At 37.5% G+C, this 25,109-nt stretch overlaps 1 protein-coding gene across 1 annotated transcript in view; it reads right to left on the bottom strand.

The window, feature by feature from the left end:
- Window positions 1-3,867: 3,867 nt before the first annotated feature.
- The window catches only part of LOC142365591 (rapamycin-insensitive companion of mTOR-like), a 127,131-nt gene continuing 105,889 nt past the window's right edge, over window positions 3,868-25,109 (bottom strand). The window contains exons 27-38 of the mRNA XM_075446498.1: window positions 24,943-25,030; window positions 24,083-24,175; window positions 22,441-22,547; window positions 20,737-20,966; window positions 18,894-19,920; window positions 15,458-15,635; window positions 13,751-13,835; window positions 12,183-12,413; window positions 10,765-10,923; window positions 9,836-9,959; window positions 8,767-8,905; window positions 3,868-8,602 (exon numbers count right to left, since the gene is read on the bottom strand). Of these exons, the coding sequence (XP_075302613.1) occupies window positions 8,528-8,602; window positions 8,767-8,905; window positions 9,836-9,959; window positions 10,765-10,923; window positions 12,183-12,413; window positions 13,751-13,835; window positions 15,458-15,635; window positions 18,894-19,920; window positions 20,737-20,966; window positions 22,441-22,547; window positions 24,083-24,175; window positions 24,943-25,030 (2,536 nt within the window). The 3' untranslated portion in view covers window positions 3,868-8,527. The remainder of the gene's footprint in view (window positions 8,603-8,766; window positions 8,906-9,835; window positions 9,960-10,764; window positions 10,924-12,182; window positions 12,414-13,750; window positions 13,836-15,457; window positions 15,636-18,893; window positions 19,921-20,736; window positions 20,967-22,440; window positions 22,548-24,082; window positions 24,176-24,942; window positions 25,031-25,109) is intronic.

Here is a 25,109-nt window from a genome sequence, read left to right as displayed (position 1 = left end):
TCACTAGGAAACTTTCCAGCCTAGCACAGCCCTCAGACTACTAGTCATTATTGCTCTTCCACATGGGTGGGAACGAAGTTGCAGTACATAGCCCAAGGGTGACTAAAGAAACTTCAGGGCCTTGGAGCGGCTAGTGAGGGAATCCGGGGAACAGGTCAGTTTTTGCTCCCTCCTTCCAGTTGCAGGCAGTGACATTGCAAGGAACAGATGGACCCAATCTATTAATACATGGCTCCGTAGCTGGTGTCACTGACACAGCTTTGGGTTTTTTGACAATGGGATGGCCTACACGGCACCAGGCTTGCTGGCATCAGATAGGATTCACCTTTCTCAAAGGAAAGAGGGTCTTGAGGGGCTCATTGGCAGGGCTTTAAACTAGATGTGAAGGGGAAGGGGGAACATATCAGGCTTGCCTGTGACAAACTATGGGGTGATACACAATGGCTGGAGGGACAGGGTGCTAGAGAGGGCCCTCAGCCTGTTGCCCAGAGGCATACCGAGGACACTGCAGCACAAAGTCTTGCAGAGATGAGCTGGGAGCCCCTGAGGTAGTAGGAGCCAACAAGGAAGCTTCTGTGAAACATCCCTAGGGAAACAAGGGGTGTTCCTCTATGAAGGTGACATGGCCAACAGCCCAGATAAAGTGCCTCTACATGAACACATGAAGCATGGGAAACAAACAGGAAGAGTTGGAAGCTACTGTGCTGCTAGAAAGCTATGACCTGATTGCCCTTACTGAAACTTGGTGGGATGAATCCCATGACTGGAGCACGGCTATCGATGGCTACAGGCTGTTCAGAAGGGACAGGCAGGGAAAGAGGGGTGGAGGCGTTGCCGTCTACATCAAGAAGTCAATGCAGTGTGGAGAGATGTACCTGAAGAATAGTCACGAGCAGGTCAAAAGCCTGTGGGTAAGAATCAGAGACAGAGGCAACAAAGGGAACCTGGTCGTGGATGTCTACTACAGGCCGCCTGATCAAGGGGAGCCTACTGACGAAGCCTTCTTCCTCCAGCTACAGGAGGCTGTGTGCTTGCAGTCTCTCATCTTGCTGGGGGACTTCAAACACCCCTATATCTGCTGGACAAGTAGCACAGCGAGCTGTAGGCAATCCAGTAGATTCCTAGAACACATGGAGCATAACTTCTTAAGCCAGGTAGTTGACACCCTGTCACAGGTTAAAGCAGGGCATCAATAAACTGAGTGGCAGATGCTCTCTATTAACCCCCCACCCTCCCACCAGAGGAAGGGAAAAAGGAGGAAAAGTGAGAGAGACTTACAAATTGAATATAAAAAGTTTTACTAATTACACTAATAATACTAATAATATTAAAAATAAGAGAAATAATGCAAAAATATAAAAAACCGATACTGAGTTTCCCAGAGTTGGGTGCCAGGGTGCTGGCATCCTGCCAGCAGCTGCCGGGCAGCACCAGGAAGTCCCAGACTGGCCTTGGCAGTAGACAGGAACTGGATTCAGGAATGCATGGATCGGAATCTGGATCAGGATCGCAGGCAGAACAACGAGCAGAGTCCTCTTCAGAAGGCGGCCGTGGATGAAGAGAACGAGACCCTCATGATTCCCCAAATTTAAACTGAGTATGACGTGCTTGGCATGGAATACCTCATTGGTCAATATCGGGTCACCCGTCCTGTCCGCCCCTCCCTGCAAGTGTGACCTGTTCTGACTCCTCCCTTGCAGGACCTAAGAGATCTATCGGTGAGCTTGGCTGCTATAGTGTTAATTATAAACAGGGGCCTTTTTCTGCATTCCTTTCCTACCATTAGCTCAGTAAGACTATAAACATTAGGTGTTATCAGCTTTGGAGTGGACAGTGTCTGTGAAATATGCAGCCAACTTCAGAAAAATGCAGTTACTTAGAAGAACTTAGCTGTAAGGAAGATTCACTGAAACAGAATCAGTTCTGTTTTAACCAAAACCAGGACACACCCCTACCCGAGGGGATGCAATACTGGACCTGATGGTCACCAATGCAAGTGAGCTCATTGGTGATGTCAAGACTGGAAGCAGCCTGGGCTGTGGTGATCACAGGGTAAGGGAAACCCTCCCGTTGAGTCACAAGGTTCAGAATGGACCCCCTCGCTTTCTAAACTCCTTCTCAGAGAGGAGCCTAGGTGCGGCTGGATCCAGACTTAGCCTCAAATCACAATGGTTTATGTCTAAAGGATATGTCTAGCAGCAATTTAAGGTTTGTTCACAGTTAGAGAGAGAGAAAATCAGAGGAATTTAGCAGTAATTAATCATTGGTTAACTTAACATTATGAAGTGGTTAAAAAGTATTCACTACAATCACAATAATAGGATATTATGATTTGAATCAATTCACACACACACACGCATGCAGACAATATGCATAGATAAAGGTACCTGTTAAAAATTCCCCTTGAGTTCAGTGAAATACTCACTTCAAATGATTTTCCTCAACGGGCGAAGGTTGAGCCTCAAGGAGTGAGTTCAGCCCAGGTTCTGTCAGCGACAGAGTGCTCTGAGAGGCATCCCACTCAGAGGGAGATACTGGGCACAGGCTGCTGTGGTCCAGAAGAGTTCAAAGGGCCTCACTTGGTAGTGCTGTTTATAGGGTCCCAAGATGATTGACTTTGGTCAGTAAATTTCCATCCTGGCCACGATCAGTGTGAAGCAATTCTTGCCAACAATAGGGTAATTTTGGTGTTCCTCAGACTGTGCAGCTCTGACCCTTATCAAATGGGTAGCAGAAGTTCCAAGCACAGTCAGGGAGTGCCCGATTGTCCCAACTCACTGGTTTCATTCAAAGGCAAGAAAAATGGCTAGTTATCCCAGCTAATTGTTCTTGCAGTACAAGCAAGAATACAATGTTGGCTGGTTCTGAGATCACCAGGTGGTCCAGTGATGGGGGGGGGAAGCTATAGCACTACATCCCACAAATCATTTTAAATTTCAGCATGCTGCAGTTCCTTATGCCAGAGGACAGCTGTAACAAGGCACAATTTCCTACATCTTAGCTGCTGTCACTGGGGTTTGGCTGCAGTAATTTAGCCCACGGAGTAAGTGGAGGGGTATGGGGCGGTGATTGTAGATAGTAGTGCCTTCTTGATGGTTGGGTGAGACACTTTGGCCTGGTGGGAGTTCCCACCTCAGCTCTGGCAGAGGCAGCTCCCTTGGTCTTTTGCTGGGGAGATTTTGCACTGATTAAAATTTCATTATCTCAAAGCAAGGACACAGTTTGCTTGGCAATGTGATGAGAAGTTAGCTCCCCTTTATCTATAAATCTTTCTGTTTGCTGGTCCTGACAGGTGGTGATTCATGAAACTACCTGTGCTTAAAAGCATACAGTCAAACAGAGGATTCCAAGGAGCACAATGACAAAATCAAGGGACACAGTCCAGGCACTAGAACTAGAATTGAAGATTAGAAAAGGATTTTTGCATGGGTGGGAATCACAGAATGGTAGGGGTTGGAAGGGACCTCTGTGGATCATCTAGTCCAACCCCCCTGTTGAAGCAGGGTCACCTAGAGCAAGGGTGCTAGGAGGGCATATATATATTTTTTTTAAGACATCTGTCTTACATTAATGGTTGAATGATTTCAAAACTGAAAACTGTTTATTTCTGTCATTGTTTGTTTATAATTAAACTTTCACATCTGTTGTCAAAATGCTAACACTTAATGTGAAAGCATCACATAATGGAAAATGATTAATTCTCAGTATCAGTACTCTAAAATTTTAAAATAAAACTGGTGTATAAACTATAAAACTATTTTTATAAGACATCTTACAAAGCATTAATGTAAAATATATTTTGATCCAAAAAATGTTTATTTGGAAAGCTTCAAGTTGTTCTAGTAACTTACAAATATAAAGTTCCAACCGATTTCTAATGCTGAGAGGTACATATGAGACCAGAACAACTTTAAGAAGTTTAAGTACACAGTATTAACAATGCATCCCTTTGACAACATTACGCTTCAGGATGCTTTTAATGCCCATAGAGATGAACTGTACACAGTATACAAAAAAAAAGGAAAAAAAAACAGACAAAAAAAATCAGGGCGGGCAATACCATTTTGGGACAAGCCTCTGTTTAAATTATCCACATCTCAATGCAATATTCTTATAGAAAATATATAAATACTTTTTATTTCTGTGTTACAGGTATACAATATAAATCGGATTTCAATGTCTGTTCAGTGACCTACAACCACTAGAACCTCCAAATATGTAGCAGCGTGTTACTAAATAATAATAAAAAAAAGAGCACACAGGACAGAGAGAATAAATCTTAAGAGTTTCCTTGATCCCTTCCCTCCTCAGAATGAGTAACTTATATCATCTCTTGTAATGCAGTTTTAGGGATGCTAACAGACCAGTATTGGAACAATTTTTCAATTAAATCTAGAAGACATCTGCCTTTCTCCCCTAAGACACTGCATCTTGTGCTAAAACACCCTATTCATTGGCAAAACAGCATGTTACGCTTTTTGGCATAAATTAAATTTCTCCAATAAAATAGCATATTTTACAAAGCAATTTAAGCAAAATGTGCAATTTCTGCATGCTGTGGCATTGCTACCCATCTATGTTACAAAAACAGTCCAAAGAAAATCCACGTTCTTTACCGAACATACAAATCTGTTGAAAATAAAACTGTCCAGGGAACCAGAATCAGGAGTTAAACAAAAAACAAGGAGATGGGGGGCTTCTAGCAAAATAGAAACATGGTTCCTAGCATGTCCCCAAAGAGATTTTACTCTCACCTAGTATATGTTTAATAAGCACATGATAATAGAAATGTAACTGAAAAAAAAAGTTATGGGACTTGCTTTCAACTGACTCCACAGCAAAGCTCTGAATCTTCTTCTGAGACTTCTGTGCAGCCCTGCCAGGAGCCAAGCAGAAACCTCAGAGACACTCCAAGGCCTGGCATGAATTCTTCCAATGCGATTGCTCAGCTTGAGCTCACACTTACAAGGCAACACCAGCTTCCTGAAGTCCAAAAAGCCAAATATCAAGACCAGGACATAGACTAAGAAGAAGCATCTCTCACTAGGCTTTGATTATTACCTATTTCTCAAATAGCTATCTTTCTCTTCAGACATCTAGTAAAGGTGCTATAGGGTTTTTTTCAGCTTCTCACTGCAAATTACAACTCTCTTGTTCAAGACCACTATATATGTTTTGAAATAAAATGACAAAAAGACAAGCAGTATTCTCACTGCTGTCTTTTTAAATGTTTATAAGGGCAGCTTACCTCAGTGTGCCAAGCCACTGTGTCCTAAACGACTGAATACTTTAGCACTTCATTGTGTCTTGGGAAAAAACACCACCACCACCCAATGAGAGCACATTTAGGGTACATACCTCAGGTCAACTAAGAACTGTCAGATGAGGAAAAGCGACTGTTTGAAATACAACATGCCAAGGGCCCAAGATACAAGTTAGACACCTCAAAGCCTGACCATCTCCAGCTCCGAGTGACGTCCATGACAGCTGGGAGCATTCAGCATCTGAATTTCAGACAGCTGAAAAGGTGTCTCTCTCTAAAAGGACACTCACAGCACCCAGCTTTGTCCTCCTCCCTGCTCAGTGGAGAGAAACAGGCCCTCAAGGAGGAGGGAGCCCTTTAGTTAGCTCTCTGCCCTTTGGAAAGGGCTATCCCTTTCCACTGACTGTAAAAGAAAACTAAGAAAATTAGCCAGCTAATTTAGTAGACTAAATGCAATTGGTTTCACAACCAGCCTCTCCTTCCCACAAAGGCTTTCACCTCAGAGCAGTCTGAGTATTTTTTTGTTATCATGTTTAATCATTCGGGAGTTTTCTTTGCCACAGCAACCAAATTGTATTTGTATATAGTGTAAATGAATTCTATATGCTTTACCATTTGTTCAACAGTATCACAAATAGTTACAACTGCAAAAAATACAAAGCAGGTGGTCTGTCAGTTTCTCTTGCTACCCTTTTTAGGGGAAGTGGAAGGATTCTTTGTTAGGGTTAATATAAGCACGATTTTTATTTACTACCCTTTTCTTTTGAAGTTTTATCATGAAGCAAATAAAACCCCAAAATGAGAACTTTGAAAGGGATATTTTAAAAAAGAAATTGATAGAATTAGAAATTCACAGTTTATAACTAGGCCAATAACAAATTCCTTCGATAACAGTATCCCTTCATTTGTCAATTAAAATGAGTCACGTGAGCTTAATGTGTAAATATATAAATTAATTCTAGAAATGTTGTATGTTATGTACAGTACAGACTTTACATCCTCGATGCATACTTGTTGAAATCGACTGACACTCATACACTTTCAGGAAAAAAATATGTTTTATAACTGAATTTGCAGCAACAATACATACGTTAAGTTTCTGTTGTCATGGATCCCCACACAAGCGAGTACTTCAGAACACAGAAGCATTTCAGGATGGAGAATCTTTCAAAAGTATATTGACATTGCTTTTGCTTACGTTTTTATAATCACAGGCCTTCCTATGGAGCTTTCTACATTAAGTGCTATGGATTAAACTGGTAACAAATGAACAAAGGTGGTTTTGTTTTTAAATACAAGTGATAAAATTTATTTTGCTTTAACTGCAGAAAAATAACATGGAGTTGTTTGATGTAACTCCATTTAGTTATTAAAACAAATCTCTTATACTCTAGCCTAACTGAGGTAGTGTTTGAAACTACTGTATGAGATATGCTAGCCCCATTTTTGGGAAAACTACATTATTTCCTTTGGAGTTTATACCACTATTTGGTCTACTGTGATTGACATTTTGGTTTGCTTATGACCAGAGAAGTCCAATAGTTACTGGTGTGGTATGTTTTCAGAGCATTTCAAATGTGCCTTGACACATAGATAGATTATTTGTGTCACTGACCATAAAAGAGTTCAATCAGTTTCTTTTTGCTCCTTCTTTCAGTGGGAACTCATGGAAAGATAATCTCAGGAAGTAAATTTGACTGAGCAGCAACTTAAGAGATCTGCTTTATCAGAAACTGATGGTATGCAGTGCACATAGCAGTGCTTATGTGGCAAGATGAAATTGCCAATAAGAGCAAATAAATTCTACATTTCACCAGGAATCGTGTTTTATTGTTCACAGGACTACTTATTGAAATCTCCAGTAGCATAGCTAATAAGAACAGGGTTATGAGCATCAGGATTAACACTTAAGTGAAATTTATCTGACAATTATAAAAAATCATAAAAGTGAATGGATAAAAATACATTCTACCTTAGTACACTCCAGCTGAATTATTCACCTATATCAAAATCAAAGGGTAATCACTTCTATTACAAGCATTCTAACAAAGGTGGCCATGCTACTGTATATATGTATTTGCATATATTTATATTACCTTCGTATAAAGGCTTCTGAATCTTTAGATCCATGATAAAAGTGATAGGGATTCTTACGTTTTTTTTAAGCTTGCACTCATTAATACCAATATAAAATTATAATTACTGTTGCGTCAAAATTTGCTACTTAAGGCTTTTCACTACAATTATTAGTACTATCTGATGCTTGATCACTAATCCACTGAAAATTCAAAACAAACCTTTGTTTTTATAAAAGGCTGTTTCCATGGAACTTGGAAAATGCTCATCTCTTCTCACAAAAGCAGCAATGATTAAATGTCTTCAAGTTTAGTTTATACAATATTCATTTATCTGATACAAATCATGCTTTTTAAAGGTTTTTAGTTAAGAGTAAGACCAACATTCATACTATATGAGCATGAGTATAGAAACTGCAAACACATGCATACCATTCAGGGAAAACAATCTGATTTCAGCATTTAAAGTTTAAATGATTTGTTATTTTTAAATCAAACTGTAGTGAAAATCCTTAACTGGTTCAGATAAGATATATGTACATAAGCGTAATGAAATTGGAGAGACTGCTAATAAAATTACTTACAACTATAGTAATATTAAAATAACTTAAATGAAACTTCAGATTCACAGAGGCTTTTCTTTCTCTTTGAAGTTACAAACCCCTAAGTAGTGTTATAAACAGTACAAAAACCAACAGAGAAGGGCTAACATTAATCCCCTGGTGTCCATGACTACAGCATGGCTCCCCATTGCTGGCAATGGCATGCACCCTCATCTCTCTGATTCCTGGTATCCAGGGGCTAAAAAGCAAGGCATCATTCTACTTCTCTGGAACAGAATTTGAAGTCAATCCTAAAAGATGTCTCTGTGTGTTGTCCCTTTTTTTTTTTTTTCCTAATTTATGGTAAAAAATGAAATGAAAACTTGTGGAGGTGTTCAGTGATCGGCTCTTGCATATACTGGTAATTAACTATTATTAAAACTATGGTAATGTTTAATAACTCCCCAAAGGGCTCAAGAGACTGGGGCAGTAATTGGTTAAGGAAGAAGTTTTCAGTTCAGTCTTCAGGTACCAGTAGCTTCTGGAACAGTCTAGAAAATGATGCTCCAAAGCTTTTTATCCAGTCAATCAGAGATTGTCTGAGGATTACAGAAAGTCTATATGCAATGCACTGCACGAGACAGAGGTCAGGATTCAGCTGATGTATCAATTACTGGCTGTTTTGTTGGTGTTGCTAAAATAGCCTCTGCTTCTTCATGCATCTAAAAGAAAAAGACAGATGAAGTATTAATGTCATCAGAGATTTTACTAGAAAGATATCATAAAATGGTTTCCTTTAAGACATATCTGAAAGCATTCAGAACATGAAACCTGCACCCAGCTGGCACATTTTGGTGGATTCGATGCACCTGAACTCTCCACTTACTTGTAAGAACTGTACATCCTGAAATAGCTCCTGAATGAACCTTCGAGATGGAAGTCGAAACGTACAATGTGCTAACAAGTAGGACACCTCAGAGTAAAGGCATATGTCATCAAATGCTTGGGGATATTTCTCCTTAATTCTGATCAACAAGAAAAACAAAATTTTAAAAGTCTTGAACAGATTTCCATCATATTTTTAAAAACTGTTCAATCTTGATTGTCATCATTAACAAAGTAAAACTCTTCAGTAACAGGCATTATACATTTTGGATCTGATGAAACAAGAAAATAAGAACAGACAGCATTATTTTGTACCAAACTGGAAGAAATCCATATTAATGAGATGAAACAGAATATATAATTTGAAAGTTGTACAGAATCTCTGAGATCACCTAGTCTTAAAAGAGTAGATGTAGAAAGAGAACAGTATATAAAAGAATAGGCATCCACATGTACAGCAGTAATAAAAAATACGAAAAGCTAACTTAATTACCTGTAAGCATTTTTATAACTAAAATGAGCATTTCTGCATTTTCTTTTAGCAGTCATATGTCAGTTTCCAACATCACTAGCCCAGAAACCTACGTTTTTTAATATAATGTGTGGTCCCTGGATTTATATTCCTATATTTTAACATGAGTTTTTCTATAAATTAATTCCATTAGTTGTATTCTCGCTTAAAGCAGATTTGTGTTTCTCAAGAAGTTACTTTCAGATTGTTCTTCCAGTTATCTGATATATATTATTTGGCACAAATAACAAAAAATAATTATCATTTCTTTTTTAAAGACGCATGACATACTGGGTATGTAATGAAACAACACTACAGTTGAATTACTGATTTGAAAAATAATGGGGAAAAGTAAGAAATTAGAGACAGAACAAACATATTAAAAGGAAAATTCTTTGCTTAGCTTTTACGTTACGTTCAATCATCCCCAGTAACCCACAATAATACCTGCTTAACAATTTTTTGAGAAGTCAGAAATAAGGTGAATCACTATCTCAGAGATCTTAGAAAATACGTACAACTAAATGTTGCTAAAACACCTGAAATGTATTTAACTTACGTCAGGAGTCCAGTTTCATGGCCCTTAGTTCCTACTGAACTACTCAAATTGATTACTAAACGTAAGACTTCTTTCCGCAGAAGTATTCTGCACACTGGTGTATCATCTGGGATTGATTTTACTCCTGGAAAAACAAATTCAACAGTATGGAGTTTAAGCAGAACAGTCTTTGATTGTGCTAATCTTATGCCACATAATTCAGTTTTAGCATTACACACACATGATTACATATTTATGTATGTATTCTGAACTACCAACAAATATTCCCATTCAAATGAAGACAAACAAAAATATTATTTTCATTAATTTTAACATGGAAATATTTAAAAAACTGTAAACTAGCATTTCATAAATGCTGTGTGACATTTAGAAAAATCTGTGAAATTCAATTACAGTGCTGTCTCGATCACTAAATCATGTTGCAAACTGGGTGATTACCTGCTCTGTTTGTATCAGATACTGGCGAAGTTAGCAATCAGCTACTTCATAAGAAATTATGATAATTCAAAATGTAAAACACAAGCCTAAAAAAGAAATGTATTTCTCTTTACAAAAATTCAGTAAATTTTTTAAAAGTGTTTTTTTTTTTTTTTTTACACTAACAACACTGTGGGGGAAAAAAGCGATCAATTTGATTGTAATGTCAGACACAGAGCTGCATTTACATTACCTGCAAAAATGCTAAAGCAGAACAGTTTGAAAGCATGCAAAGTGCCATCGTCACTGATAATGCAACTACCTTCCTGGATAATAATTAGGGCATCCAAAGAGGGTTTTTTGTTGTTTGTGGCATTGTTTATTTGTTTGTTTTTTAAATAAAGAGCATTACTTTGCTGCAGTATATATAAATAAAATATTATTTTTCCACAATACCTAAAAAATACTTTAAGAGTTATAGTCTCGAATAATAATAAGGCTTACAAACTTACCTAGTACAAGCTCTGTACTCTTGGTGCTGCTAGCTGAACCACGGGATACTGCATCACTACAGCTTGAAATTCCAGAAAATTTGGAGGAATGCACATCTAAGTGATTGTGTATGGTCTGTCCACACCAGTCAGTGTGGAATGTCTGAATGTCTGAAAAATCTGAGAGAAACAAGATGTTGCATCTTTGTTATTCACACTTTTCCTCACTTCAAATGTTTTTCTTATATTTTAACAATGTTAAGCATGTAAGATACTGATGCACTATGTACGGTAACTATTGGCATATAAACCAGCTGGAAACTAGATGTTTGATTTTGGACAAATCATACTCAAAACATCTAAAAATAACTTTTTTTTTTTTTAATCTTATAATACTCGAGTGAAAATAATCAACTCTTAAGTACTGACAGAAACCTAAAAAACTGTAATCACATGTAAAGCTCTTATGCAAAATGAAGCATGGATATATCAATAACATACTAAAGATGTTCTTGCATATACACAAGCTTTTTGTTCATACAATTACCACAGGTCTTGCAGAAAGGGCTCTGACTTCATCAACAGAAAGATGTGACGAGTAAAATTCTTCTGGGAGGTTTCACTATCCATAGCCTTTGGCATTTTGGATGTAAAAAGATTAACGTAAAATCCACGCTTTTAATTGTTGTGCAGTTAACAGAACCACAGAAAAACATAAGTCTGAAGGGACTTCTGGAGATCACCTAGTTCAACCCTTTGCTCAAAGGGCCATTCCTCACATTTTGTGCATCCTCCCCCTTGCCAACAGTACTCTTTATGTGTTACTACCTGAATGCATAACACTGTTGTAAAATGGTAAGGATTTCTACTAAGCAGAAATTGGAATTTCCATTATGGGATTATCTTTTTTATTATAGACATTGTAAAAAGGCATGTAACTACAAGATTTGCAGAGGAGGTTAGGAAGACAATAATTCTGAATCTGATCTGAATCTCAAAATACAAAGAAAGAACACTAAATCCCAGAAGTTACAGCTCAACTTCAACGGACTCCTCAATCAGATTTCCTTGATTTTGTTTTATAGTACAGACTTGCTTTGAAGTCAGACTTTTCATTAGTTTGACTGCAAACCTCAGTTTTCAGGACATCGATCTGCAAGTACTAAATACAGTTTTGAATTTTATATTCTGATAAGCTTTTAGAAATATTTAGCTACTAACACCACTAGAAACAGAAAACATGGGAATGACCATGGAAATATCATCAGTTACATAGTGAGCTTATTAAGGAGAATTAATTTCAAGGTCAATAGTCAGTAAGAAAAAAAAAAACAGAACAAAACAACAAAAAACCCTTTACAGATACATCAATTTTAAAGATGAACAAAATTCAGTATTTTCATTCAGTTTTATCACACTTCCCCACAAGGAACACTAACCTGTGTGACTATATGAAGAGTTTCCTTTGTTAGGCTGATAACCCAGTATTTGAATGCAGACACAGTAAAGGCAGTTCTCATCTGTGTGCTCCTGTAGCCCTGTATCCTCTGTATTTTCTAAAAACTGAGAGGCATCTGAACGGCTGGTATTCATTATTTCTGTGAGACTGATCTGCTGTCGGAGCATCTGAAAAGGACTTTTGACAACATCACTTGTACCTGATGGAAGGCCTGTAGATAAGCAATTAGACATCAGAAAAAACAAAACCACACAACCAACAGTTAATAAAACATTATTATGAAGGAGTGTGTGTGTGAAGATCTAGAAACTTTTTTTGAACGGTTAAGCTCCCAAGATTTGTTAGCATTCAGGAAATAAACATCACATTTTAGTCCCAGCTTATCATACGTAACAAAACATTGCAAAGCACAGAATTCAACCTCTAAACACACATACTGTAAGAAGATGTGTGGTAAATCATGACATTATATCAACATTAGTAATAGTAATACCCATGTAACATTAAAACATTACGAATTTTCATAGTATCAAACAAGATTAGTGCAACAATACACCAGATGCATAAATGACATATGCATCAATGAAAACAGAAACAAAATTTAAAAAACTGTAACTTAGTGCACTAGACTCAACAATGCAGAAACAAGCCAAAGAAACTTTAGTGACATGCTCTTCCCTGGGTGGAAAACACCAACAAATACAATTTTGAACAGGCATTACTTTACACTGAAACTTAGCAAACTACAGAAACACGCTTTCAGGACAGTAATTTTTATATATTATATTAATAACACAAAAGAAAAAAAACAAAAATCAGTAAGATGTGTCTATTTGGATATTCAAGTGCTTGTAATAAATAAAGTTCCAGTTAACTAAGAAGCAAGACATCAGCTATCCTATACTACTTCAGGACCAGTATCAATGTTTCTTTTTCAGTTGTCCTACTGAAAAGATATATATTGATGCCCTACAGATTTCTGACTACTCTGGAGTAAAAAGAAAGCGCATTCCAGAACCAGCCAGGCATTACAGAGCACTTGCAATTTTGTTGTACCATGTTCCATCACCTCCACTGATCAACTGTCACAGAAACATCACAGAAAGACAAAATTTACTTTCTGAAATACACAGCTAACACCTTTATTGGTTCCTACAAATTCACATGTAATCAAAGGGGAGTCAAAATATAACAGTTCAATATATGTGGCATACATATTTTATCTTAGCTTAAATTTCATTACTTTCTTTAATGCAGTATCACTATCAGTCTTCAATTAACATTAGCTCATATTATAATCAAAGATACGTAGACTTTCCTTCTTAGTTTATTAGAGTTGGATCAAGCTTTGAAGCAACACCACATTATCTTGAACTACATAAAAGAGGGAATTAATAGCCCGCTATCCTGAATCCAGAACATAGCTCTCAAAAATTAACAGCTAAAAATAACCTTTTCTGTAAAGAAAAATCAACAAATAAAACCCAACACCCCACCTAATGTACAAACAAACAATAGAAAGGCACAGAAGAGGAACAAAACCAGTACCTTCTGCATCAGGTGCAAAGACCCTAGCTCCACGGTCATCGAATGGAGGTGTGGTTTTCTTCTGGAAATACGGAGTTTCCTTTACCTGGAATATTCAAGTGAAAGTTAAAATTAGCACAGGTGATAATTATATACAAAGGAAAAATAGATATTTGTAATGAGGAAATAAAACATTGTCAATTTTTTACTTCATGAGAAAGATCTAATTGGAGGAAGAAATTAAGAATGGGCTCCTGAGTAGTAAAGAAAACCAATGAGAAATACATACATTTGTGAATGAACATTTATTAAGCAAGGCTTATGAACAGTTAGTAAATGGCAAAACATAGTGGTGACAGGCTGTAAGGAAACCAGTGACCCAGAAGTGGCTATTAATGATCTGTCCACAATCACTCTACAACACTGGAGACCTCGGGAAAGTAGAGCAAAACCACCCAGGACATCTAAAATGTTGCCTGTAAGATGTTGCAGAGTCGAGACGTGTCTCAACTCTACAAAAAGATTTGAGAGAAAAGAAATGAGGCAACATAAACATGCCACAAAGAATGTGGAGGAGAGGGAAATAAAATACTCATTTTATAAAAGGGAAACAGAAGTAGGTATGATGGAAAATCTTGCCTTTGCTGTAGCTTTAGTAATTTTTTGAGATTAGTAAGAAAGGAATTTAGGTTTCAAAGGCAAGGACTAAGTAAACTAAAGATAAGGAAGCCACTGATTTACCTTTGACATAGACCATGTCCAGTTTTTGATAATTAAGTAACAGAATATTAAACATTGTGATGCATCAGTTTGTTAGGTGAGAATGTGTTTTAACTAAGTAGAGAGAGGAAGGCAATTGATAAGACACTTAAGATAATCTGTTTTAACTTAAATATATCTGTGAGGTTAAGTAAAGACAATATAATTTAATGTTATGATGATAGATATACGAATAAAGTAATCATAGAATCATAGAATCATTTAGGTTGGAGGAGACCTTTAAGATCAAGTCCAACAATTAACCTAGCACTGCCAAATCCACCACTAAACCACGTCCCTAAGCACCACATCAACAAGTCTTTTAAATACCTCCAGGGATGGTGACTCAACCACTTCCCTGGGCAGCCTGTTCCAATGCTTGACAACCCTTTTGGTCAAGAATTTTTCCAAATATCCAATCTAAACCTCCCCGGCGCAACTTGAGGCTATTTCCTCTTGTTCTTGTCCTGTCACTACAGGCTCTGGTAAAAAGTAGCTTTCTGTCTTATAAACCTCCTTTAAGGAGGTATTACATCAAGGTCACGGTAGCAGAAATCACGGTAGCAGGAAGTTTACTGTGGGATTATGCATATCATTTATGGTTGACCAATGAACATATCAATTAGTTGGCTAGAGAGATATTAACAAATGTCCACAGACCATGCTAATTTTAGTATAAAAGCTAGTTGTCAACTAAAAATCTTATGACAGCATATTTATGCTACCACTGTTTAACACACTTATAACCTAGTCTGTGTCATTATTTGCCTAATAATACAAAACAGATTAGCACTTTTCTGTAAACAGGGTTAGAAAAATAACTCTGGTTCTCTAAAATGCATTCCTTGAAAGTACCACATCCCGTTTTCCTCATTTCTGTAGATCTAATCTATTCTGATGATAATGCAAAAGTTAACTACCTTCCAGTATGAAAATGCAAATGCATCCATTAAGTTATCACATACGTACCTGAAATATTTCATTGATATCCACTGGGAGAGCAAGGCCAATGTAATCATCAGAGCTACCATATGTAGCATTAGAAACCATGGAGCGAACAGAGGAGGATCGCTGAAGTGTGTTTTGGTTAATAGGACTTAATAAATCTTCTTTATCTAACGATGCATAACTTAAAGCTTTCATGAACCTGTAACATTGAAGTAATAAATCACAGTCTTGGTAAATCTCTCATTCTTGCACATTACAAGTAAGAAGGACTGCTGACACAAAGACTATCCTCATCTTCCCATTGTAGAACTGAGAGCTTGTTACTTTGTTAAATTACAGCTATAGGCTCATTGCTTTTATTCTGTCTCATGTTATATTGCATGGTTTGGCAGTTCCTCGGGTAAAAATTTGTGATCTTTTTTTTGAAAGTCCTGGGACAGGGACTTGAAAGATAGCAGGATGTAACTTCCTCTTAAGGGGTTGTCAACCCTGTAAAACCACAAATTTTCTCCAACTTACCAGGCTTCAAAGATTTACAGCCCAGACACAGTCAGTAAAGATTTAGGCTTTTAAACTGCTAATGCGGAGCTTGAGCCTGCTAGGTACCAGAGATGCAAGCAAGGAACATTTTTTCTCCTGTGTTCTAAAGGAGCCACCCACTGGGTCACCCAAGCATGGAAGAAGAATTTCCTCAACACGAACAGACAAAGAACAAACTTGAACCTGCACAGTGAGCAGAGCTGACTGTGACAAGAAGCCTGAGGAACAAAGAAAGAAATAGCTTGGGAAAGAAGACAGGAGAGAGGAGGCTGGAGAACAAGTCCTCAGTGCTGATCAGAGTCCTGATGATAGAAAACTCTCATTTGGCCATCTCTCATTTTACTTATCATTGAAGATAAAAAACTATGAATGCTTTCTGCTAATCAACCTAAACAGATGGTCTACGCAGCGGATTAAAGTTTCCTAGTAAAAAGAGACACTCCTTAGGAACCGTAAATTTTTATTATATTACTGCAAATTATTATACATTGGAAGGTAAGTACAGTGAAAATTATATTTTTTGAGCTGAACTTTCTGCCTTAGAAATAATTTTCTATAATTTTTTTGGTTTAAATGGGCAATTAAAATGTCTTCTCATCCATAACAGCTTAACAGATTTATACTGAGATAAAAATCAGTTATGGTTTGACTATGTGTTGTTCAAGACATTATTATGTGATGGGAATGTGCAGAACACAGATTATAGGACATGAACAGTTTTCTTGCTACTAATTCTGACTAATGCTAATTACAGTAGCAGTGGACTTGCAATAAAACTCAAGCCATACTTCAAAACCCAAAGTTACCAATTGCATTAGTGATTTCATAATAAAGCATTCTATAATTACTCTCAAAATAAAGATATGCATATTAATCCTAAACATTTGTTCCTGCTTCTCTTGGAAAAGACAACAGATATATCATTAGTATTAATAAACACTGATATGTTTTCATGAAATCATGTCTGCAGGTGATGGGGCAAGATCCACAATCAGGATTTGAGACCTGCACCTTAACATTTTTGGTTTGTCTTTAAAGACAGAGCTGGAAAATTTAGCCTCACAAAATAATTTGTGCAAAGAAATAAGCTTTTCAACCTTTTGAACAAATGGAACAACTAGAAACATCACTGAAGTCAATTTACAACTGCTACTTGCTATGAATACCTGAATTTGTGAATGAAGCATGAATCAAAGAAAATCTTCTGAAGACTGACAGAAGAATGGCCTTAGAAGACAAAAAAGGACAGAATATTTCTTTCCAATTTATTACTTAAACAGCAGTTAAAGACAATATTTAGCTGGAAGTAGTAACATACTCTGAAATTAAAAGGACCACAATTATTCAGTGGAGACACTAGGCTGTAACCAGTAAGGAAAATACATATACTAGTTAAATCATAGTCTTTCCAATCAATTATATCAGTAACCAAGACAATCTGACAATATTTTGCAATATGTACATCTGCAATTTTTTAACCTTCTCGGAGATATGAGCACTCCAGTCATGTCAGTTCAACGTTAAACAGGTCAGCTCAAATCTTTGCACCTAACCACTGATACGAGAGATCATGAACAGCTAAGCACCAGGAATACTGTTAGTATTACACTGCATCCTGAGTCTCAGGATGAAAGTCCACTGCAGGGAGGCTGCTTTGCATATCAAGGGCATGACTGCAAGGAGCGGTACAGCATGACTACAGCCACAACAGAATCTGTACTTCCACTGAAATGACACTGATTTGTTCCTGCATTAGCACAGGAAGCCAGTGACAGAGCAAGGAACAGCACTTCTGATTTCCAGGATGGTGCAGCTTAACTACTGAATAATCCTTAATTTAATCAGCACAATCAGTCTAGTTCTAATTTAACTGAACAAAGAGAACAAAACTTATCTTTTATGGCATCTTTGCAGAATCATGTGAAAATACAAAAAAAAATAATGTTGCTCTTAATCAGGAAGGAAACTAGTAGTAATAAACAGGCACTATAGACGCTCAACTGGGTATGTGGATTGAAATTTGGGGATCGAGCATTTGCTCTTCTGTGCAGTATGGAAGAGACTAATGTGCTGGTATCTTCTCCCCTTTCTCTCATGTGAAACAGGATATTTAGGCAAAAACAGAGATAGAAAGTGTCTTTTCCCTTTCAATAGTAACCTGAAGATTCAGTCCACTAGCTAAAATCTGATTTGAAAGGAAAAGTTTGGGAAGTAGAAGAGCTTTTAAGTGAAAGTTGTTAAGCACTGGCTGTAGCTGCTGGGAACAGCGTCAATGTCATGAGCTAGATATATAACTATCCAATTAGTCTTCAGAAGAGCTGATAGTACTCAAAAATAAAGAGGTGACACCACAATCTAAAAATAAACCCTATGAGTAAAATCTTTTCTCTGTTGTAGCTAAGAAGTCAAACTTGCATTCATATCAGTGGTACCACTATCTCACCACTGGCCTCAGTGCCACAGTGAAGAGTAATATAGCATATTGGCAGGAGTCCCTGTCCTAAAACTTCATCAAGTGACATCGAGAAAATTCTCTTCTGAAATACAGCTCTGACTGCATGAGCAATTTTGTGTGATTGTAACTTTAGCAATGTTAGCAGTGCAATTGCATTTAAATATTTAAAAATTTAAACAGGAAGCAAATGTGATAGAAGGAAACATACTCCTTTGTCACTAACAGCATTAAAGGGACTGCAGACAGATATGAAAGCTGGGCTTCTCTGACAGCACTTACAAAATTCAGACTTCTCACTAGCCTATTCTCCTAATATTGGTACTGCTTTCAGCGAAGTTATGAATCATCCTGCAACAACTGTCATTTTAGATGAAGTTGGATAAAAATATTAGAAAGATACTTTTCTTATTTAATCGCTCTTACAGCTTTGAAGTAAGAAAGAAGCACATAATAATCTCTTACCGCCTTGGGGTCAGCCGAGAATCCAGGCTGCCAGACTTCATGGTAATAGTGTCAGTAAACAGCACATCCTTTGCTGGAGATGCTAGGGCTTCTGAGTGAGACAGTGAAGGATGCATTCTCTGCTGTTGTAAGCGTTTTAGTGTAGCATAGCCAAAGGCATCTCGAGAACTTGCGTAGCTAAAGTTATAGTCGGCAAGACTTTTTATTGTGGCAAGAGAAGGAGCCTTAAGAGACTGGGCTCTTCGGGGAAGTGTATGAGAAGACCCTGGCAGTACCAGGGATACAGAGTTGGATTTTGAGAGAGGCAGGTGGTTAGACTGTGGTGTTGAACAGTGACTTGGTTTAACTGTTTTTGTGCTTACCACAGTACTCAAACTTCCACAGTCGGTATCTACGTATGTAGTGTCCACACCTACAGTCTCCCTCGAAGGGCTAGAGCTCATTGAGCTTATGCCACTTGTTGTGGTATCTGTATTAAAACTTAAGCTACGACTCTTGAAATGTGTTTGTGTAGTACCATCTCCTATTAGCCTTTCTCTGCTTGTGTTTTCCTGGTGAATTTCATTTCCAAGACCTTTTGGCAGCTTCAGATCATTTTTTCCAATACTTGGGGTACTATCAGTATCTTCCATGTGCTTACTTCCGACAAAAGAAGTTTCTAATTGTAAAGTCCGGATTTTAGGAACTCTGAAAACAGGGTTGAATTCTTCCCCAGCAGGAAAGTCTATGCCACTGGAAGGTTCTGTTACAGTACGATTTCGCCTCAGGCCTGATTTACTGTCAGATGTCAGCTTTCCTCCTTTTGGATCACTGCTACTTCTGTGTTTTTTATTAGGTAGAGTAAGAGAGTTTAGAATGCGATTTTTCACAAGTCTGCTAGAAGAAAAAAAAGGAAAGGGACTACGGTCTTTGTCTTTCGAAGGTCCAGGTCTGTCATAAAATATTTGTTCTGCATCTTCAGTAATATCTAGGAAGAACGTACTAGTGGAAGTACTGCCAAAACGGTCATCCTCCATGATGAACATACCTGAAATTATATGAGATTTTGTCACTGAAAATGGACAGTTCTTCAAAGTGTATAAACTATGTTGCAAAAAAGTAAGCAATTCTATAAAAGCTAAAATGGAAGACTATGTGTTTTGCCACAATTTTAATTCAACATTTTTTCTGCAGAACTTAGTACTGCAAATTAAGTATCTTCAGGAGTACCTGAGCTGAAGGTCTCATTGCTTCAAAAGAAAAGCCACGCTATCTTATTCCAGTGCAAGTATCCAGCTACTAGGATTACAACTGATGTGCTCCTTTAATGATATCTAAATATGGTATATTTCTGAATTTAAATTCGAAATATCAATAGCAAAATTAAAATGTATTAGATGCACAAAATATAAAAGATTTTAAATACAGCATTACAGTATATATGTGTGCGTGTATACACAGAATATGTATTCTGAACAATCCTTTATTCCTTTGAAGGCAAACAAGTAAATGTATCTTTATACCTAAAGCATGGAGATTTCTGCAGGGTATTATTGCAAGCTGCCATAACTTGACATAAAAAACTAGTAACTTACCCTAATGACAAAATTTCTTATTTCTACACCAAATGTATATCTAAGACACTGTTCTCTTCCCTCTCACTTGAATACGTCTCTCTGAATGCATATAACTGTCCCCTGGCTTGCACTTTTCTTTCTTGCAATAGCACTTTTAAATCATTTGCCTGAATCTCATCCCGACAAAAAGTCGGTAAGAACACCAAAATACTATTTTGTGATGGTTTTTTTTTTTTGTTGCTTGTTTGTTTGTTTGTTTCTTTGGGGTTTTTTTTGTTGTTACTTACTTGAAGGCATAGATTCACTTTCACTGTTATGCCTAGAACTGGTGGACTCAGAGTTCAAGCTAAGAGTACTGGGTATAGAAGAAAGTTCATTGCAGAGCTGATCCATGTCATCAGGGACCACCGGCCAAGGCTGTCTACGACTGTGTCTCACTGCATCCCAGTTATGATGCTTCAAAACGTCACATCCTTGTTTAGTTTTGGCTATTAGACCAAGCGCGTAGACACAGGTTCTGTGTTTAATAAATATATAGAAAAAAAAGAGCAACAATAATAGCACCTAATTTAACTAAATTTATTTCTCTCTCGAAAGGCAACAGTTTCAAAACAATACAGCAGAAACTTCACAAAATTGCCAAATAGCTTTTTGTTCCCGATTTTTATTTGTAAATCAATGGAAGCTTAAGAAATGCACTAAAATACTTGAGAACACACAATTCAAAAATAAAAAATAATTATTACAAGAGTCCGATAAATAAAATAGAAAAGTAACTTTTTTTTTAAAGGACAAACATTAACGCAGTAGCAGCATTAGGCAAAAGACCATCTATTCATGCTTTCTTTTAAAGATTCAAAAAATATACTGAATAAAAATGATAGAATAATAAATTGATTCCAACATAGATATAAGTAGCAAATATTTTGGATTTTAAAAGAGGAAAAAAGTAGTATATATCTTTTTTCATAGGTTTCATTTGCTTACTGCATGTTCTTTTAGACTTCCTATACAATTCTGAGATTGTATAGGACTGAGATTGATCAATGATCTTTAATAACTGGTTTCCAAGTAAGTGGCAAAACTACATTCACATAAATTAGGTCAGGCTTTTCAAAACCTACTGTAACTACCATCTGTAAACGTTATGTATAAATCATAGAACCATAGAATATTTTGGGTTGCAAGGGACCTTTAAAGGTCATCTAGTCCAACCCCCCTGCAATGAGCAGGGACATCTTTAACTAGATCATGTTGATCAGAGTCCAGTCCAACCTGGCCTTGAATGTTTCCAGGGATGGGGCATCTACCACCTCTCTGGGCAACCTGTGCCAGGGTTTCACCACCCTCACTGTAAGAAATTTCTTCCTTATATCTAGTCTAAATCTACCCTCCCTTAGTTTAAAACCATTACTCCTTGTCCTGTCACAACAGGCCTTGCTAAAAGATTTTCCCCATCTTTCTTAGAAGCCCCCTTTAATTACTGAAAGGCTGCAATAAAGTCTCCCTGCAGCCTTCTCTTCTCCAGGATAAACAACCCCAACTCTCTCAGCCTTTCCTCATAGGAGAGGTGCTCCAGCCCTCTGATCATTTGTGTGGCCCTCCTCTGGACCCACTCCAACAGGTCCAGGTCTTTCCTGGGCTGAGGGCTCCAGAGCTGGACGCAGTACTCCAGGTGGGGTCTCACGAGAGCAGAGTAGAAGGGCAGAATCTCCTCCCTTGACCTGCTGGCCACGCTTCTTTTGATGTGGCCCAGGATATGGTTAGCCTTCTGGGCTGCGAGCATACATTGGTGGCTCATGTTGAGCTTTTCATCCACCAGTACCCCAAAGTCCTTCTCGGCACGGCTGCTCTCAATCCCTTCATCCCCCAGCCTGTATCGATACTGAGGGCTGCCCTGACCCAGATGCAGGACCCTGAACTTGGCCTTGTTGATCCTCATGAGGTTCATACAGGCCCACTTCTCGAGCTTGTAAATTAGATACACATACCCTCTAACGGAGAGAACCTCACAATGTTGCGCAAGTGCCATTATATTGGGAATTACATTCTCCTCTTGAAGCAAGTTAAGACCCCAATTTGATGATCCAATATTGCCCTGGAATAAAAAAGTTTTTCAAATAAGTTTTGATTTTGATGTGATCTGCAGCACTACCAGTGTAAAGCTTTCGTCATTTTTGTTTGTTGGTGGTACATTTTCAAGCCACATCCTCTCAAAGTAACTATAGATTTGAGCACCCTTGTTGGCATTTCCTAGTCATGCAAATCCCAAAAAGGACACGGCACACTATGTATAATACCTAAAACTGGTCATATTTAACTACTGCATATTCCTCATTTTACCAATTCTACTACAGCCAGCAGTATGATCTTGAATTACTCGTTTTACATTCTTCTTAAACAGGCATTTTATTACATACCTACAATATCTTCCAGTAATAGCCACCTTGGACAAATGTTCCAAAACAAACTTTAGGGAAGACAAGAAAGAGGCAGACGAACAGTTGAGGTGGCAAAGCAACTTTAGAAATTATTGTAGTTTAACCCAGCAGCTGGCAACTAAGCACTAGACAGTCACTCACTCACCCCTCCACTTCCCCCCCAGCGGGATGGGGAGGAGAAATGGACAAAAGGTAAAACTTGTGGATTGAGGTAAAGACAGTTCAATAAGGCAACAAAGGAAATACTAATACTACTACTACTACTGAATATGCAAAACAAACCCAAGCAGCAATCGTGGAACCTGAAACTCATGAATTTCATGAAATTCCCGAAAAAGTTCGAACTCCCGGACAAGAGAGGATTTAAACTCACGGAAAAGAGGATTAATAAAAAAAGCATTCCCGCCCACCAGCCAACCTCCATTCATCAGCTGAGCATGACGCCTATGGTATGGAATATCTCCAATGGCCACCCTGGGCTAGCTGTCTGGCTATGCTCCCTCCCAGCTCCTGCACACCTGCTCGTTAACTGAATATGAAAAACTGGGAAAAAGTCCTTGATTTCATAGCAACAACTAAAAACATCAGTGTTATCAACATTCTTCTGGTACTAAATCCAAAACACAGCAGCTACTGGGAGGACAATTATATCTATCCTAGCTGAAATCAGGACAGAAGTGGAGCTTGGATATGCACAGACACTAGGTTTTCCCCATGTTATTCCAAGTATCAGGGATGTCATGACCATATATATTCACACACATCAACAGTGGCAGTCAACTTTTTTCCAGAAAAACTGAATTTTGGAACACCACAGTAAATATATCAAAAATAGACCACAGCAAGTGGTAATCACTGGTTCCATAATAATACTGTTGCTACATGTGGCAATCTGTTCTTTTTATTTGGTTTTAAACAAACAAACAAAAAAAAACCCCAAAGAAACACCACCAACAACAAAAAATCCAAAAGACAAAGTGACTATTAAAAGACTCAGAACAAAACAGGTGCAGTGAACAATTTTCAGCTGAAAGTCTAGTTAAGGTACGTTCCACTAACTTGGGAAGTCACACACATTTTACGACAAAAAACCCAAAATAATGATTTTAAGGGATTTTGCTTAGTTATTTCAGAATCGAGAGTCATAACAGAACTCAAACAGCTGCAGAAAGATTGTAAATCTATTACTAACCAAGGCCCAAAGGGCTGCTTTCAGCTGCTTAATTCCTTCCCACTTATCCAGCATTGGGGAATGAACAGTGTAACTTAGATCTGTAACAATATTCTGAAAGAGAAAAATAGAAGAACAAAAAAAAACTCAGTTGAAATTGAAAAGGAGACCTCAGTAAAACAGGTTCTCTTGCAGTTTTAATAAAGGTAAAGTGCTAATTTAAAGTATGGACCCTAAAATAAAATAGTGGTAGTTCTAGCATAACAACCATAAATTAACAGCAATGGTAATGCAGGTAGAAAATTTTAATGTTACCACTGACTGTATCAGGTTAACTCAGATTTTATAAAGAGAACAGATTCATCAGATCAACACGCTACAATATATAAGCTTTCTCTTGAACTTTTCCACTATTATATATAATTCATTACATCATCTTGCAAATGCCAAATGAATTGGCTTAGGGTCTGTTTTCTTAGCTCTTCAGGATATTAGTAAGAAGATTTTATTCCCTCATCTCCATGTTTTTGTATGCATAAAAGGATAGGCACAGTTTTACTTGTTAATATACAATTCACTCACATACAGACTGAAAAATTATTTCTATTGGTGAGTTGCTTTCCATTCTAAGTTTTTCCTAGCTATTTTAAGAAAAAACATTGCAAGGTATTTCTCTGATATTTCAGTGGTCAGGAAGGAATTTTACATGAGACTAGATGGCAAAGACTGTCTTCACAACTTTTTGGCCCCGTGTAACTTGAGACTTTCATAATCTATTTATTTTGCAATGACTGTTTAAATGCCATCTCTTTTAAAACATATTTTAAAAGGGTTACAATACTCTCAAAATCTTTCAAGTTATAAATAGTTATTATCCTTACCTGAGACTCCAATAAATGGCAGCCTGTTTTATGGTGCACCAGTTGGCCATAAAGGTGAACTGGCAGGTAGACATGTGGTCGCTGTAATCTGGTAGAAAGAGAAATCATATGTTTTCCCAGCAATTCTGAAATGCAATGAGTTACTCTTGAGGTTTTTCAGACTAAGA

The sequence above is a fragment of the Opisthocomus hoazin genome, chromosome W (assembly GCF_030867145.1).
Source record: "Opisthocomus hoazin isolate bOpiHoa1 chromosome W, bOpiHoa1.hap1, whole genome shotgun sequence".
Lineage (NCBI taxonomy): Eukaryota > Metazoa > Chordata > Aves > Opisthocomiformes > Opisthocomidae > Opisthocomus > Opisthocomus hoazin.
This window is presented reverse-complemented; position numbering and strand designations above follow the sequence as displayed.